A 15,951-nucleotide genomic window follows, 5' to 3' on the forward strand; every position below is an offset into this window, starting at 1 on the left:
AATACTTGCACTGTTTTAAAACAGCAACACACAGAGAACCTCCACACAGCATGACTATATAACACTGCATTAACTGCAGGGGAATACAACTGTATTGTGTGTAGTACATGTGTGTAGGCAGTGCTGTGAATTGAAAAAAATAACATTGAGGTTTTAGTCTAGCTTTAGTGTTATTGCATGAGAAAACCAGGCATAATCTCAGCAATATCCCCCGATATTAGTTTCTGAGATCTGGGAGCCCCCCAGTGGCCATCCAAAATATACATTTTCAGTTCTTAAAATGGACTGATTTCATACTCTGTTGTGACAGTTCAAAAAAAGGTATGACTTCAGCTATGGATGCATATAGAGGTAATGCTAATGCAAAATTGGCAAAATTCCACAATTACATAAACATGTTCCATGTATGCACAGGGGTCGTCGCATGCACACTAGCACACAAGTCAAAACTTAATGCGTATATTAAATGAGTCCTTTAGAACACGGCTACATCAAGAACTGTCTTTATCTTGTTATGAATATTCTAACTTTTTTTTGCAGCCAAAGCATTTAAAATAAATATAAAAATATGTTTTGCTAACATAAAATAAGTTGCTTTTCACAGTTACTTTTTATGTATTGAAATACAATTATATATTTTTTGCTAACACAAAGTGGCAAGCCATTTAGTGTTAATTTTAACAATATTTTATATATAATAATGGAGGTAGGGAAGGGTCTCTTCTGCGCCACTGATGCGAAGGGTGTTTGTCTTAAGTAAACTGCCACAGTGCATACCAGGACTTGAGCCGGTCGCACGTTTACACTGCCAGGATCAAATCCTACTGATGCATTTGATCCTGATCTGTACCATCTCCCTGTGAGCTAGGGTTGGGTGATATCAAAAATTATATATCGCTGATGATGGACGTCGCGAAATCTGATATTATTGGCTCGGGGTGGGGTGGGGTGCGAGTTGTGCAGGAAGGCAGGTGTGCGCCCTGGGGGAGTAGCAGAGGTGCACGGCCACCAGGGCATTGTTGCGCGTACAAGCCAAAATGTTTTAAATGACTGTTATTTGTATCTTTTAATGACATTACATGTTTTATATGTATTTATTTATTCTTGTGCGTTGAGAAAATCTGCGTTTTTTACTTCAATATAAAGCTGTGCATGAAGGTTGAAGAGAAAAACAAGGCAACTTAGTGGCAATCAAACTGGGTTTAATATTCCACAGAACTTTGTCATAAATAGTCTTTCAGACACATTGCAGACATCCGCAGGCTCTTCAATACTCCACCCTCATCTCCCATCACACCCAAACCTCCCACCGATCAAGCTTCCTTTTCTTCATTCTCGCCTCTCTCTGATGCTGAAGTTTCTGCTCTCCTCCTACGTCACAAACCTACAACGTGTGCCCTGGACCCTCTTCCTTCTCGCCTCTTCCAAGCGACCGCTCCTGATCTTCTCCCCTTCATCTCCTCCCTCCTCAACTCCTCACTCATCTCTGGCTGTTTCCCCTCTGCATTTAAACAAGCTGCTGTCATCCCACTGCTCAAGAAACCAACCCTTGACGCCACCTCTCCTCAGAACTAAAGCCCTGTCTCCCTACTCCCCTTCCTCTCAAAGACTCTCGAGCGGGCAGTCCATCGTCAGCTCTCTGCCTTTCTGTCCCAACACTCACTGCTGGATCCTCTGCAATCCAGCTTCCGCACAGCTCACTGCACTGAGACGGCTCTCCTGGCAGTCACTGACTCCCTCAGCTGTGCTCGGGTGGCCTCCCTCCCCTCACGCATCTCTTCCTGCTTGTCTGCTATTTCCACCTGGATGCACTCACACCACCTCAAGCTCAACCTCTCCAAATCAGATCTCCTGTTTTTCCCCCACTCTTCCTCACCTTTTGCTGACCTCCCCATCTCGATCCCCTTGGAATCCACCACACTCTCTCCTTCTTCCTCCTTCCGCTAAAAAACTAGGAGTCACCCTCGATCCTGCACTCTCCTACACTCAACACATCGCCACGCTGACACGCACCTGCAGATTCTTCCTGAGCAACATACGCCGGATCCGTCTCTTTCTCACCGCCTACTCAACTCACTGGTCCTCTCCCGCCTGGACTACTGCAACTCCCTCCTGGCCGGCCTGCCTGCATCTACTACCCGCCCGATCCAGCTCATCCAGAACTCTGCGGCTCGTCTGGTATTCTCTCTGCCACGGTTCGCACATGCTACTCCACTGCTCCGCTCCCTCCACTGGCTCCCGATACCAGCAGGCATTCAGGTCAAGACACTGACCCTCACCTACTGCTGTCTCGACCACACTGCACCAAGCTACCTTCAGACACTCGCCTTTCCATACATCCCCTCCAGACCACTGCGCTCCTCCAGTGCCAATAAGACTAACTCTGCCTCCTCTCCACTCTCCTTCCTCCAGAGCCCGCTCCTTCTCATCCCTGGCCCCTAAATGGTGGAACGACCTGCCCACCAAAGTCAAAACAGCAGAGTCCTTGACCTCATTCCGGCGCTTACTCAAGACGCATCTTTTCAGACTCTACTTATAATATTTGTCCTTTTATCCCTGCTAGATAGCACTTCACAGTTTTGTATTATGCTGCTTGCATTCTTGATTTGTTTTCCTCCTTGCTCCCTTTCCCATAACCCCTGACTGTGACCCTACATCTTGACAGCACTTAGCTTTCACCATCCAGGATGTAGGACCTCACTTACTATACCTGTGTAAATTGTAATTTGGAATTTGTAAAATGTATTATTTTAGTTAAATTGAATTTGTAATGATGCCTTGTACTTACTATATTTTTGCACTTATGTTGTAAGTCGCCCTGGATAAGGGCATCTGCCAAGAAATACAAATAATAATAATAATAAGTTAAATGATATATTGCACAAATGGAAAGACAAAAGAAGAAGACAGAAGCTACTGGCAACACTATCCCAGCTCCTCTCTCTATAAACTAATTTTTCTATTACAGAGAAGTGGCGGGCAAGGTAAACGAGTGTTTTGCACTCTGTATATGCACTCTGTATATGGGTTACAAGCTGCAATAGAAACTAAAACAGTTTGTGGTGTGAGACATTGGACTGGGTGTCCATCAGGTAGTTCACAGGTGTAGCGTCAACTCATTTCTGAAACAACTGTCTCTGAATGAAAGTCTGTCATGGTCCCCTAGCGCTCCCCCTCTATCCCCACTAGGGGCCGCCATTTCCCTGCGTCCTCCCTGGTCTCGTCACTCTGTCCATTAACATTCCATACATCCTTGTGCACTCTTGCTTCCACCCTCGGTTTCCATTCGCCCTGCACCTCCCTACCTGGTTTCTGTTCCCTTCATAATCCCCTCACTTCCCTCAGTGGTGGCAAAGTTTTGCCATTCCCCACTGCAATTCCGAGCCCTGTTCCTCCGAGCCCTGTTCTTCCGACAATCGCCCGTGACCTCGACCACGCCTCCATTGTCCTGATCCGCCGGTACCCGACCCACGCCTGTCCGACCATCCTGTGATCCAGCACTGCACTTGGGTCCCCTGTTCCCGAGCCCCCGAGGCAAATGTGACAGAAAACTTCGCCGCTAAAAAGACGCAGCGATGCTGACCGCCTTCGCTACCCGGGGGGCCATGATCAGGGAGAATACACGGCTGCTCCAGGGGCTTATTGCCAAACTGAACCTGATTCTTGAGCGCCTTCCCGTACAGCAGCCCACTCTCCCGGTCACCCAGCCAGAGTTCCAGGCCCCGGTCCCGACCCCGGCCACCCAGCCAGAGTTCCTGATCCCGATCCCGATCCCGGCCGCCGCTGCCGAAGCAGAGGTCCCGATTCTGGCCACCGCCACCGAACCAGAAGTCCCGGTCCCAATCCCGATGCCGATCCCGGCCGCCGCTGCCGAACCAGAGGTCCCGATCCCGGTCCCGATCCTGGCTGCCGCCGCCGCCGAACCAGAGGTCCCGATCCCAGTCCTGATCCCGGCCGCCGCTGCCGAACCAGAGGTCCCGATCCTGGTCCCGATCCAGGCCGCAGCCGCCAAACCAGAGGTCCCTATCCCAATCCCGATCCCGATCCCAGTCCACCGCTACCTAACCAGAGGTCCCGATCCCGATCCCGGCTGCCGCCAACCATACTGCGATCCAGCACTTCACTTGGGTCCCCTGTTCCCGAGCTCCCCGAGGGAATCGTGACAATGTCAATGCAAGAGTATCACCTGCAGACAGTTAAAAAAACTACCTGGGGCTACTTCTTACTTTTCAACATATTGAAAAAAATATAAAGCTTATGGGTAAAGCATTATTACGGTGTTATTACGGTCATCCATAAGCAAGTGCTGCGAGAATAAAGTGTAATAAAGTGTAATTCTAAGTTTGACTCCTCGTAGCCCATTAACAGGAAAATGCATTTGGGCATTTTTTCCTCTCATAGTCATCTTATTTTTATCATTGCAGTGCAGGCCCAGTTCTTGTCAGCTATGGAAGGGTAGGCTGGCAGATATCCTGGTTGTGCAATTGTGGGGAGTCAGCATCTGTGTATCTGAATGTTGTTAGAAGTATACTTTGCATGTTTTGGTATACCCTTTACTATATCGTCCAGAAATTGATCCTTTTCTAAGGTGTATTCAAACAAGTTAAGGAAGAGGCCTGCAGATGTACCACACAGTCCTTGCTCGTTTACACAAAGAAATTTAACCACTCCTCCAATGCTTTTCACATAATATCTGTTTTTTTCCAACTGCGTTTTGCCCACTAGCATGCAGTCTATAGTTTCGCCAGACACCTCCCGACAAATTAATTCAGACCAGGCTGCCATAGACTGCAGTGACAGTGGCTGGATGCATGTTTCTGCACCCCTGTCACGTCCAGTGCTGCTTTCCAATTGGTATAACCACGCTAGGTAAAAACGACATCAAGTGACACCGAACTTACGACATGGGAAACAGAAGCATGCATCCCGCAAAACGCTGTATTCAAGCCATGGACGCAAACAGAACCATCCAGCATTAAATGACCATGATATGGACCCAAATGCACGTTTGGGGTAGGTATTTAATATTTGTTTGCACGGTGCATTTAAATTTAGGTCCAGTATTTCGCTGCTACCAGCATCGTGATTTTGGGGGGCTGAGGTGGAGGGAGACAGATTTATTTCTGAAGCAGGATCTGGGGAAGATCAAGAAACAACAGTGGCCACATCACGGTCACTGCTGCGGGAGCTACTAACAGATTCCCTTACAGGCACCAGCAATCTATACATTGTACGCAAATACTTCTGCTTGTTAATGTTATTGCTTGTGTCGTGTATGTCAAAATCTGCTTCTCAGCTACCGAAGGTGAGCCGTGAGTGTGGAGTGCAGTTGCTTTCAGCCAATAAAAACATAGAAAAATACTGCAATTTTCTGGTGTTATTTTTTGATTGGTCTACAGCCCTCCCTCAAACTTCTAAACACACAGCCCGCCTCAGATTGCATTTAACCAATGCACAAATCGTAAAAAAAAGATGAATGCTGTCTTTGCCTAAATTCTGATTGGGTGGGCAAGACAGACGTTTGGATGGGCTCTGCACACCCCTGCCCATGCCCTGATGCAGTGTAGTGGTTTCAGTAAATCCCAGGATACACAGATGAAGAAGCAACAAGTTTATTATATAAAATAAGAAATACAAGTTAACTCGGAGCCCTCCTATCGCATGAAGTGAAGAAAGGAGCTAGCAAAGAGAGTTCACATGTATAATAATACAGTCGTTTGTTAAGTCTCCAAGAGATTGAAAATACAAAAGACTGGTTGATTAGTTGGTAAGTGCCCTCTCAGGCGGCAGTTGGCCAAGTATTCAGAAGATAATGGCTGTATATAATTCAAGAAACAATGATCAGAGACAGCTGGGTAACATGCTTTTTGTAGATTTCTGTAGCATTCGGAGTTTGGTACGAAAGTACAGATGAATGCTTTAACAAACTTAATTAAAGTAGCCCCCAAAAAGGATCAAATGCAATCAAATGATTGCTTCATAGACAAAACTCAAACAATTAATAAAATAAAGAATGTAAAGCAAATAAAAGTAAATGTTCCAACTACAGTAGGCTATTTTAGGTTTGTAAGATTATTTAGTATTTTAATGACAGGAGAGGATGCTTTTTGGGGCTTTTTTTTTAATGAATAGTGAACTAAAAGTTCTTGGCACGGAACATCCATACAAAACAAAATTGAAAGTGCACGTTTGTTAAAAATTGTGCAGAGCCTCCCCATCTCGGCCTGGAGATGCACCCCCCCCTTGCACACCAGAAACGCAGAAGCGCAATAAACCAGATTATTGACGATGATGTGCGTCATCATCCATGACTCGAATTATTGATATATGAAAATATCGGCTATGGGCTCAACCCTACTGAGAGGTACATTTGATCCGATCGCTGATTTCTGAGCAGGAAAAAGCTACCGATGCATTTGATCCGTATCAGAAATGGCAGTGTAAAAGCACCTAATGTCAATTTGTTCATAGACTGCCTTTCACAGTGTATGCCAATCCTCCTCCTCTCACAATGCTTCCAGCTCTTGGTGGTCATCATAATCTCCAGAATCAGGTGTTTGTTGACAATGCAATGGCTAGATGTGAGAAATAGTCACTGAGTTGTCTGGCCTTTCTCTACTCCTTTGTTTTGAAAAGTAGACACCACAGAACACTTTCATCAAGTACTTGACTTGTTCCTTGCTCCTTGCTGCAGAGAAGGTGTGTCTCAGAGATTGCAGATGCTGTGTTTTCCCAACCATTATACTGGGGAGGGGCGGCCCCCCAACCTAACGAGTTGCCCCCCCGTGAACGACCAAAAAAAACAAACAAGACAGCTTGCCCATCAGATCACTGAATTGGAGCAAAAAATCCTGTATTCTTCAATTATTGTGCTGGGTGACTTTATCCATGCATGCTTAAGTTCTGAACTCCCCAAATAGAAACAGATTATTAAATGTCCCACCAGAGAGAAAAGGACCCTTGATCACTGTTACACCATTAAATATGCTTATCATGTCACTTCCCCTCTTGGACATTCTGACCATGCCATGATTCAGCTCATCCCTGCATCCCTGTACTTCGCCTTAATTTAAGTCAATTCAGTACAGCTCCTCATACAGTTGGCTCCAGCAGGGGCACATTCAGAACAAGTGCACTTCAGAGGGGAGGGGGGCACTTGGCCCAGGTGGACAGTTTATCTCTCTGTCAGCCTATAAAGAAGCACCTCAGCCTACCATTATTTAATGCCAGACTTCCTTGCACAAAGCCATCTTTAAGGCCTCCTTCTACATGTTGTCTATGACTTTTTATTGATGTATAAAGAATAAGTTATATGAAGTATTGTCATATGCTATTGTATCAATGTGAAAAGAATATGTAATAGTGCTGTTCTGTATGTCCTAAAATTTGGAAAAAAGGGAAATAATAAATAAGTAACCATTACTTATTTTTTGAAAACCAAAAATAAGAAAGAAAAAAAATCTTATTTTGCTGAAAAACTGCTGTGGTGTTATTGTTAAAGAAGGAGCCAGATATTGTCTCGACTCTGCTGTTTTGAATAATGTATGTGAATGTAGAATCACATGGACCTTTACTTTTGATGAAGCTGTTACTGACAGATTTATTCAGATTCAGATGATGTCACGCTTCTCCTGATGGATGTGTGTCTCCATGTGAGATGAATGGCATCAACAGTGTGATGCTCAGCTGCTGCTCTTCTGTGTGGAGCCTCCAGTTCTGTTAGTACAAACACACATCCTGACTGTTTCTAAAGGTCTAGGGAAAGAAATACATAACCAACATTTCTCCTTCCCTCTCCAGGCTGTCAGACTGTGGGATCACAGAGGAAGGCTGTGCAGCTCTGACCTCAGCTCTCTGTTCAAACCCCTCAACTCTTAGAGAGCTGGATCTGAGCTCCAATCGCCCAGGGGACTCAGCAGTGACAGAGCTCTCTGCTGGACTGGAGGATCCCAACTGTAAACCATAGAAATTGCTGTAAGTAGAGGCTGCTATGTTATTCAAATTTGTTGTCCAGTAACCTTCTGCTGAGAAAAATAGATCCCAACATCATTTGAATGAAAAACAACACGTAGGGCCTACACGTACAGATAATTATAATTTGTATTTGGCTAGAATATATCCTTATTCATTTTAATTACTATTATGTCATTAGTCTCTCTTACAATTGATCTGGACGTTTCCAAAGAATGTTACTGAACAGTCTCTGTATCAGGATCAGACACCCGGTAGAGACAGGAGAAGTAGGATCCAATAGCGGATTAAACAAGGGGCAGAGGCGAGAGGCGTGGTCCAGGAAACAGGAACAGGTCAATCAATCGGGCAAACCAAACAGACAGGGCAATCCAGAGATTAGGAAACGAAGATCAGGCTTGGGTCAGAACAGGGTAATTCAAAAAGGTTTGTAGACAAGAAAGGCTTGGAGTTGCTGCTGGTAAGGCAAGACAAAAGTTCACATAAGGACAGAAGGGTTTATATACAGTAGCTCATGATCAGGAAAGTCTGCTTGAGGCGCGATGCAGAGTCAATTTAGGCTGGGATGATTATTGAATGATTGCCGGCAATGATCAGGGAACAGAATCAGTGGAGTGTGTGGTGCGGGAGACCTCTGGTGGTGAACTCGGGGACAGTCCAATAGTATGTGTTACAGTACCCCCTGCCGTAGGAGCGACTCCGGGCACTCTTTTTTTTTTTTTTTTTCCTCTTCTTTTTATTAGGTTTCTTACAAATATACAAAGTATCAATAAGTACAATATATATTTCTTACAGAATGAGGTTGCAAGAACCTTTATAGTTTATTACATACAATGAACTGGGAAGAGCAAAATATGACTAGGAGAAGAGTAAGAATATATAAGTACAATAAAAATGGAAGAAAACAACAAAAAAAAGAAAAAAAAAGGGAAAATGACCAACAGAAAAGGTAAAGGTCAGAATACTGTCAGATTAGATACTAGTTAGCATTGACTCTTTAGCAGAGATTAAGGATGCGAAGAGAGTTTCAGTCCATCAAAGTAATTTAGGAAGGGTTGCCAGGCCACATAAAACCCATTAGTGGAGCCTCTGGTTGTGTATTTTATTAAGTTTTAGATGTTGCATTATATCCTTGATCCAGTGGGCAAAGGAGGGCGGGGCAGGATGCCTCCAGTTAAGCAAAACGAGACGCCTTGCAAGCAGTGTGGAAAAGGCCAACGTGTCAGCTTGAATTTTAGACAAAAGAATATCGTTGGGTTTTACTCCAAAGAGTGCTGTAAGGGGAGAGGGGACAAGTTTATATCCTATAATATGGGAGAGTGAAGTAAAAACAGAAGACCAGTATGAAACCAGCTTAGGACATGTCCAGTACATATGAATAAGAGTGGCAGAGGCAGAGTTGCATTTATCACAAGTTGGGTCCAAATCTGGATACAGTTTTGATAATTTGACTTTTGATAGGTGGATCCGATGTAGGATTTTGAATTGTATCAAACCGTGTCTCGCACATATAGATGAGGAATGTACCCGAGATAGAATAGAATCCCAGTTGTTATCTGATATGTCTGTTTCAAAATCTTGTTCCCAAAGAGTTTTTAGGGTTGCAAGTGAGGGGCAATTAAGTGGAGATATAAGATTTAAAATTATTGATATTAAGCCTTTGCAACTTGAGTTCAACTCCAAAATAGAGTCTATAGGAAATTTCGAGGGTAATGACGGAAACAGGGCAATTTTTTTCTGTGCAAAATCTCGGACTTGTAAGTAGCGGAAGAAGTGTGTGCATGGCAAGTTATATTTTTGGAACAGCATGTCAAATGAGTATTGAGTATCAAAGTATTGTCAATATACAAATCTGCAATGGTTCTAATACCTCTCTCCAGCCATGTGCAAAAGGCAGAGTCCTCCAATGAAGGCGGAAATAAATTATTTGCCTGAATGGGACTGCATTGAGAAAGCGATTGTAAACCTAAGTGTAATCTAAATTGTTTCCAAATCTTAAGTGATTGAATGACTATAGTTTTAGAACTGAAGTGATTGATAAAGAAAGGAATAGAGGAGCTAAGCAGAGCAGACAAAGAAGTGCGTTGACACGACATTGCCTCCATTTGTACCAATGCTGGATTGCCTTCTTTAGCCATGTGAATCCATAGCGACATACCACGAATATTGGCCGACCAATAGTACAATTTAAAGTTTGGCAGTGCCAAACCAACCACCTGCTTAGATCTTTGTAGAAAGGCTTTACGAATCCGGGGTACCTTGTTTTCCCAAATAAAGGAGGAAATAATCTGGTCCACTGTTAGGAAAAAAGCTTGGGGATAAACATTGGAATGGATTGAAATAAATATCAAAATTTAGGTAGAGTATTCATTTTTACAGTGTTTATGCGACCAATCAGGGAGAGATGTAAACTAGACCAGTGTGTAAAATCCTGTTTCATGTGCTCTAGTAAAGGGTTAAAGTTAGATTTGAAAAGATCACCAAAAGATTGAGTGACCAAGATTCCCAAATATTTGAAAATGTTTGAAGCGACCTTGAAGTGAAAAGAAGTCATTGGGTAATTCTTGCCCGCCAAATTAATAGGAAAATTTTCACTTTTTTGTATGTTAATTTTAAAACCTGAAAATGTACCGAATTCTTCCAGAATAGAGAGAATGTGTGGAAGGGAGGAGGTGGGATTGGAGACGTAAAGAAGCAGGTCATCAGCATAAAGAGAGATTCTCTGCTCCCCCCCCCGGACCACCCCCTGTATATCACCACTGCACCATAAAGAAATTGCAAGGGATTCTATAGCAATAGCAAAAAGAAGGGGTGAGAGAGGGCAGCCCTGTCTAGTACCTCGTTGAAGTGAGAAGAATGTAGAATGAGTATTATTTGTGCAGACTGATGCTACGGGAGACAAGTACAATAGCTTTATCCAGTTGATAAAATTTGAACCAAATCCAAATTTATGAAGAGCACCAATTAAATAGTCCCATTCCACCCGGTCAAAGGCCTTTTCTGCATCCATTGATATAAGAACTTCAGGTAGAGTTGTAGTTGAGTTTGTATAGATAATATTGAACAAACATCTTAAATTAAAGAAAGAATGTCTGCCCTGTACGAAGCCTGTCTGGTCAGAAGAGATAATAGATGGTAGACAACTTTCAAGACGGAAGCATAACACTCTGAAAACAGAGACAGCATTAAGGGTGAAAGTTGGGAAAGTTGCCTTATTGCTTTGCATTGATTTCATTGCTTTTAAAATTTCATCCTGGGAGAGGGATTTGTCTATTGCAACTTTCAAATCATTATTAGTAGATGGAACAGCAATATTATTGAAAAAATTACAAACCAAATAAGGATCTGAAATAGTCTCTGAGGTGTACAGGGTCGAGTAAAATAGTTTAAATTGATCATTGATTTCTTGGTGATTTATGGTAGTGGACCCTGTTGAGGTAGATATTTTTGTGATCAGTTGGGAGGAATCAGATTGACGGAGGTGGTGGGCCAGGAGTTTATTCGCTTTTCCCCATGTTCATAAGCTGCACATCGGGATTTAAGTATAAGCTTTTCTGTTTGTCTAGTAGTAAGAAGATCACACTTGGTTTGCAAGGCTATTCAAGCTTTAAATAACTCAGCAGTAGGCGCATTGCTGGTCTATCAAAGAGATCTGATCAATCAGTTGGGAAAGTCTTATATTGTTTTTCATGTTAAGTTGAGTTGGTGGTCTGTCCGTGTAAGTAAGCCTTCATACTCTCCCAAATCGTAGCAAAGTAGATACCCGGTGTAGTATTTATTTCTATAAATGTATCTATTTGTGAAGAAATGAATTTAGTGAAATCAGGGTCTGCCAGAAGAAGTGAATTAAGACGCCAAGGAGGACAAGAAATATAAGGGAACCTTAATTCTAAAGGGGCTAGATCAGATATTACAAAACTATAATATATTATAGTATTATAGTATATTATAGTAAATATTATATGCACAGGACTGAATGGAAGGGAGCAACCTGTTATCAACAAAAAAGTAGTCAATACAGGAGTAAATGTGGTGTACAGGTGAGATTAATTGAGATTAAAATTAATATTGTCTTGCTGATGGATAAAGAAAGCGCCATGGATCTGACTTTCCATGTGTGTCAAGAAAGGTTCTAATGGCTAGAGCAGATTTTGAAAATGAAACAGATTTTGTAGATGAGCGATTTAGAGATGGATTGAGGACACAGTTAAAGTCTCCCCCGAGAAGCAGGTGATGGGAATCTAAATCAGATATTGAAAAAAGGAAGTTAGAAATAAAGTGATGGTCATCTCAATTGGGCGCATAAACATTAGCTAAAATCAATGGACAATTAAAGAGTGTGCCTTTCACTATAACGTAACGGCCATTAGGGTCAGCAGTAACCGTGGAAGGGATGAAAGGAACATTTTTGTGAATTAAGATTGCTGCACCTCTTACCTTACTATGAAAATTGCAATGAAACATCTGCCCCACCCAGCCTCTCCGAATGTGAAAGTGATCAGATGTACGTAAATGGGTTTCTTGTAAGAAAGCAATGCCCACTCCCAAATGCTTCAGATGAGAGAGACCTTGCCTCTTTTAACCGGGTGGTTTAATCCCTTAACATTTCAACTGATAAAATTAACCGGGCTCCCTCCCTGTGTACATTTTTTATTAGTGGACATAGTAATAGAAAGGGGACATATGTGAATGGAACCAATATAGAGTAACCAAGGCAATCCCAAGAGCAAACAGGTTTGGACCAGAACCCTTCTCTGCATACAATTTAACAATGGCTGACCTAGAAAGAAAAAAAAAACTTGTAAAAAGACAAAACAAAAATAAATCAAGGAAAAAACTGAATAGAAAAAATCACCTCCCCAGGTGAGGTGACAGGTTACCCTCACAGCAGACATACTGTATACACCAGTCGGCATAGTGTATCTGCAAGGAGCAGCCCACATTGTGATCGCATGCATTTAGGTATCCCATAAACAAGTTAAAAGTAAAGCTTGTAAAATTCTGTGAAAACTACAGTCGTAAGCAAGGACAGAGTAAGAGAGTAAGTTGCGCTTGTTAAGATTAAAAGTTGAGAACTACTGTATTGTAATAAGCTATATTATAGAGTAGGCATAGTAAAAGTATACATCAGTTATCTAAGGTAGATGTACTCTTGTAACAAATACAGTATGTACATATGGGGATATTAAACTGGCTGACAAAGTTTTAATCAACATTAAATGTAAAAGAGAACGTATTAACTATTAAATGAAACCTGCCATAAGTCATAACAATGTTGTGGATATAGAAACATAGGAATAACAAAGAGAGAATGGCTTCAATAGAATAATAAATAATATAGATGAATATACACTCACCTAAAGGATTATAAGGAACACCATACTAATACTGTGTTTGACCCCCTTTCGCCTTCAGAACTGCCTTAATTCTACGTGGCATTGATTCAACAAGGTGCTGAAAGCATTCTTTAGAAATGTTGGCCCATATTGATAGGATAGTATCTTGCAGTATAAATACATATAAGCATAATATGAAACCTATATCTCACAAGAAACATAAGACACTGACGTTTTTATTTTTTCTATAATTAGTTTATTTTTCAAATGAATACAGAAATGTGCATTGGCAAAGAAACGAAACTTATACAGATGCCATTTTTATTTACAAATTCTTGTTCAAGAGATATAATAAGTTTTGCAAGGAGCGCACCTGTCTAGAAACTAGTCAGAATTACACCGCAAAACAACAAAAATGAAACTAATCGGACGGTCGGCTTGTGCTATGTGTTGAATAAATATAAAAACATCTTCAAAATGTGCAGATTATTGTTGTTGTTGTCTTTATTACTACCAGTAAAATTTAATATTTTAAATTTACTACTACTACTAATAATAATAATATTATTAAATGTAAATTGCTTACTTTGCATTGATTGTAAAAGTGTGTGCTGAGAAATCAGCCGGTCGGGGTTGCCGTTTGAAAATACATGTCGGACTATTACTACAGTGTATTTATTATTCTGACCAGCTTTCTTTTGTGTCAGTTTATATTTATGACACATGTATCTGTTATTTATGTTGAAAAGGAGATTCTGACATTTAGATTAACCAGCGGAAATAAACTAGAAACGTCTTAAACTGCACCTTCACCCCTCACATCTATTCCCGTGATAAACTTCTGCCTCCCTCTCTTCCAAATCGCTGTCATAACTGTGTACAGTACTAATCAATGTGCCAAATGAAAAGTTTACAATCCTAAAAAGTTTTTTGTATTTAGTTTTACCAGTCTCAGACGCAGTACAATCTTCAAAACATCCCCTATTTGACTCCTTTAAAAGCGCTCTCATCTAGTGTGCATTTTCAGCATGCCGCCATCTTTTCCCATCTTCTCTAAGAGACGGGTATTTTTTTTAACCAATACAAAACCTCTGTTTGTTTTCAAAGTCTTTTGAATGGTTAATTCCCTCAAAGAACATCTCTGCTATTGGTTAAAACAATTTGTTGTTATGCACATTTGTCCAATAAAAAACACATTAAGGCTAAAAAGGGGGCGGGATTTTGGGCCAAAAATCGCCCCCTTAGTCCTCTAGCCACACCCCTGAGCGGGGCAATTTTCGGCCCGCTAGTCCTCTGCTGGTTAATGTATTTGTTGAGATTAGATAGAGGGTGTCCTATAGAGATGTGTAGACATACACACTTATTCAATGTTAACTTTTTACACCCGGCCCCATTATTATCCGAGAAATGAGATGTATTTTTATGAACGTTCAGTTGCAAAGATGCAGTTCACGGCTTGTTAGAAACTAGTGACCAGGAGCTTTCAAACGACGTCTTACTCGCGTATGTACGGTTTTCTAGCGCATTTCTCAGCGTTTACAGGGCTAGTTTGCATATGCTCACGTTTTTGTTTTTTTAATTGGTCAACCTTTTATAATATGAAAGGGCACAGTTTTTTTCATTTGATATAATATAGATGCATATGGCACAAACTATCAAGGAGCCACACACAAATAGAGGAAAATAACAGGAAAATTAGGGCAGAATATAAAGGGTTAAAGAGGATAAAAACTGCACGCTCTAGTTAAAGATCTATCACATAAGAACATTTAGTAATATGTATTTTTACTGTGGTATATCTTTGAAAAATACAATTCGTTATGTTAAAAACCGCTGCATCAGAATGACTGGTCGTGTTTTGCCACCAATCCGTCTCTCTGATCTGCCTGTTTATCTGCAGTTTGGTTTCATTTGAAGGCGGTTTTACTGCTGCTGCTTGTAAACAGGTTAGAAGCAAAATGTAGAGTGTGAGGAGGCCGCAGCCTGCGCGATCCTTTCAGAAAATGGGACCACGGTGGATTGCCATGGATACGGATGTGGCACGCAGAGATGGCAGGTACACCTTGAGTGTGGACAGAGACTTGCCCTCATCCAACAGCTCTTGCAGGAACTGCAGTATGACCCCAATATGCTGGTGACTGGGTCATGACCTTTGTCCTAGAAAGTCTGCCAGCGTTAGGAGTACTTTGACCTCGTAGAGGGAGCTCTCGCCGACTGAATAGTGGCTAGTACTGTGTCTGACAGACCCCAGAGCCAGAGGTGCCAGAGCGTGCCCTGCGCCTGAGACAGCAAGTCTGCCCATAGGGGAAACTGCCAAGTCTCTCCTCTCAGGAGGGAGACCAGAGAAATTTAGTTCAGGAGGAAAATTACTCCTCACTCAGAGTAGGAGGTAGAAGTTAGTCATAAAGCCTTTTACACCTACTTTTAGCTGGGAGTAGGATCCAATCCTAGGAAAAACCTTTAGCAAATTTTCACGACAGTTTAGAATATTAGAATAGGCTCACTGTCACGTATTTTCTTAATTTTGGGGAAATAAACCCCAGCAAGATCACACAACTATACAAATGTTAAGCTAACTAAATAAGTGTTTTCCCCTCATTCTTTCATTATGAGGATGTTAAGGTGCTATATGGAATTAAATCAA

At 41.9% G+C, this 15,951-nt stretch overlaps 1 protein-coding gene across 1 annotated transcript in view; it reads left to right on the forward strand.

Annotated features, from left to right (window-relative positions):
• The first annotated feature begins 3,575 nt into the window (after positions 1–3,575).
• LOC136714083 (ribonuclease inhibitor) overlaps positions 3,576–15,951 on the forward strand; it is a 73,819-nt gene continuing 61,443 nt past the window's right edge. The window contains exons 1-2 of the mRNA XM_066691395.1: positions 3,576–4,159; positions 7,801–7,955. Of these exons, the coding sequence (XP_066547492.1) occupies positions 3,576–4,159; positions 7,801–7,955 (739 nt within the window). The remainder of the gene's footprint in view (positions 4,160–7,800; positions 7,956–15,951) is intronic.

This window comes from Amia ocellicauda, chromosome 18, assembly GCF_036373705.1.
Source record: "Amia ocellicauda isolate fAmiCal2 chromosome 18, fAmiCal2.hap1, whole genome shotgun sequence".
Taxonomy (NCBI): Eukaryota; Metazoa; Chordata; class Actinopteri; order Amiiformes; family Amiidae; genus Amia; species Amia ocellicauda.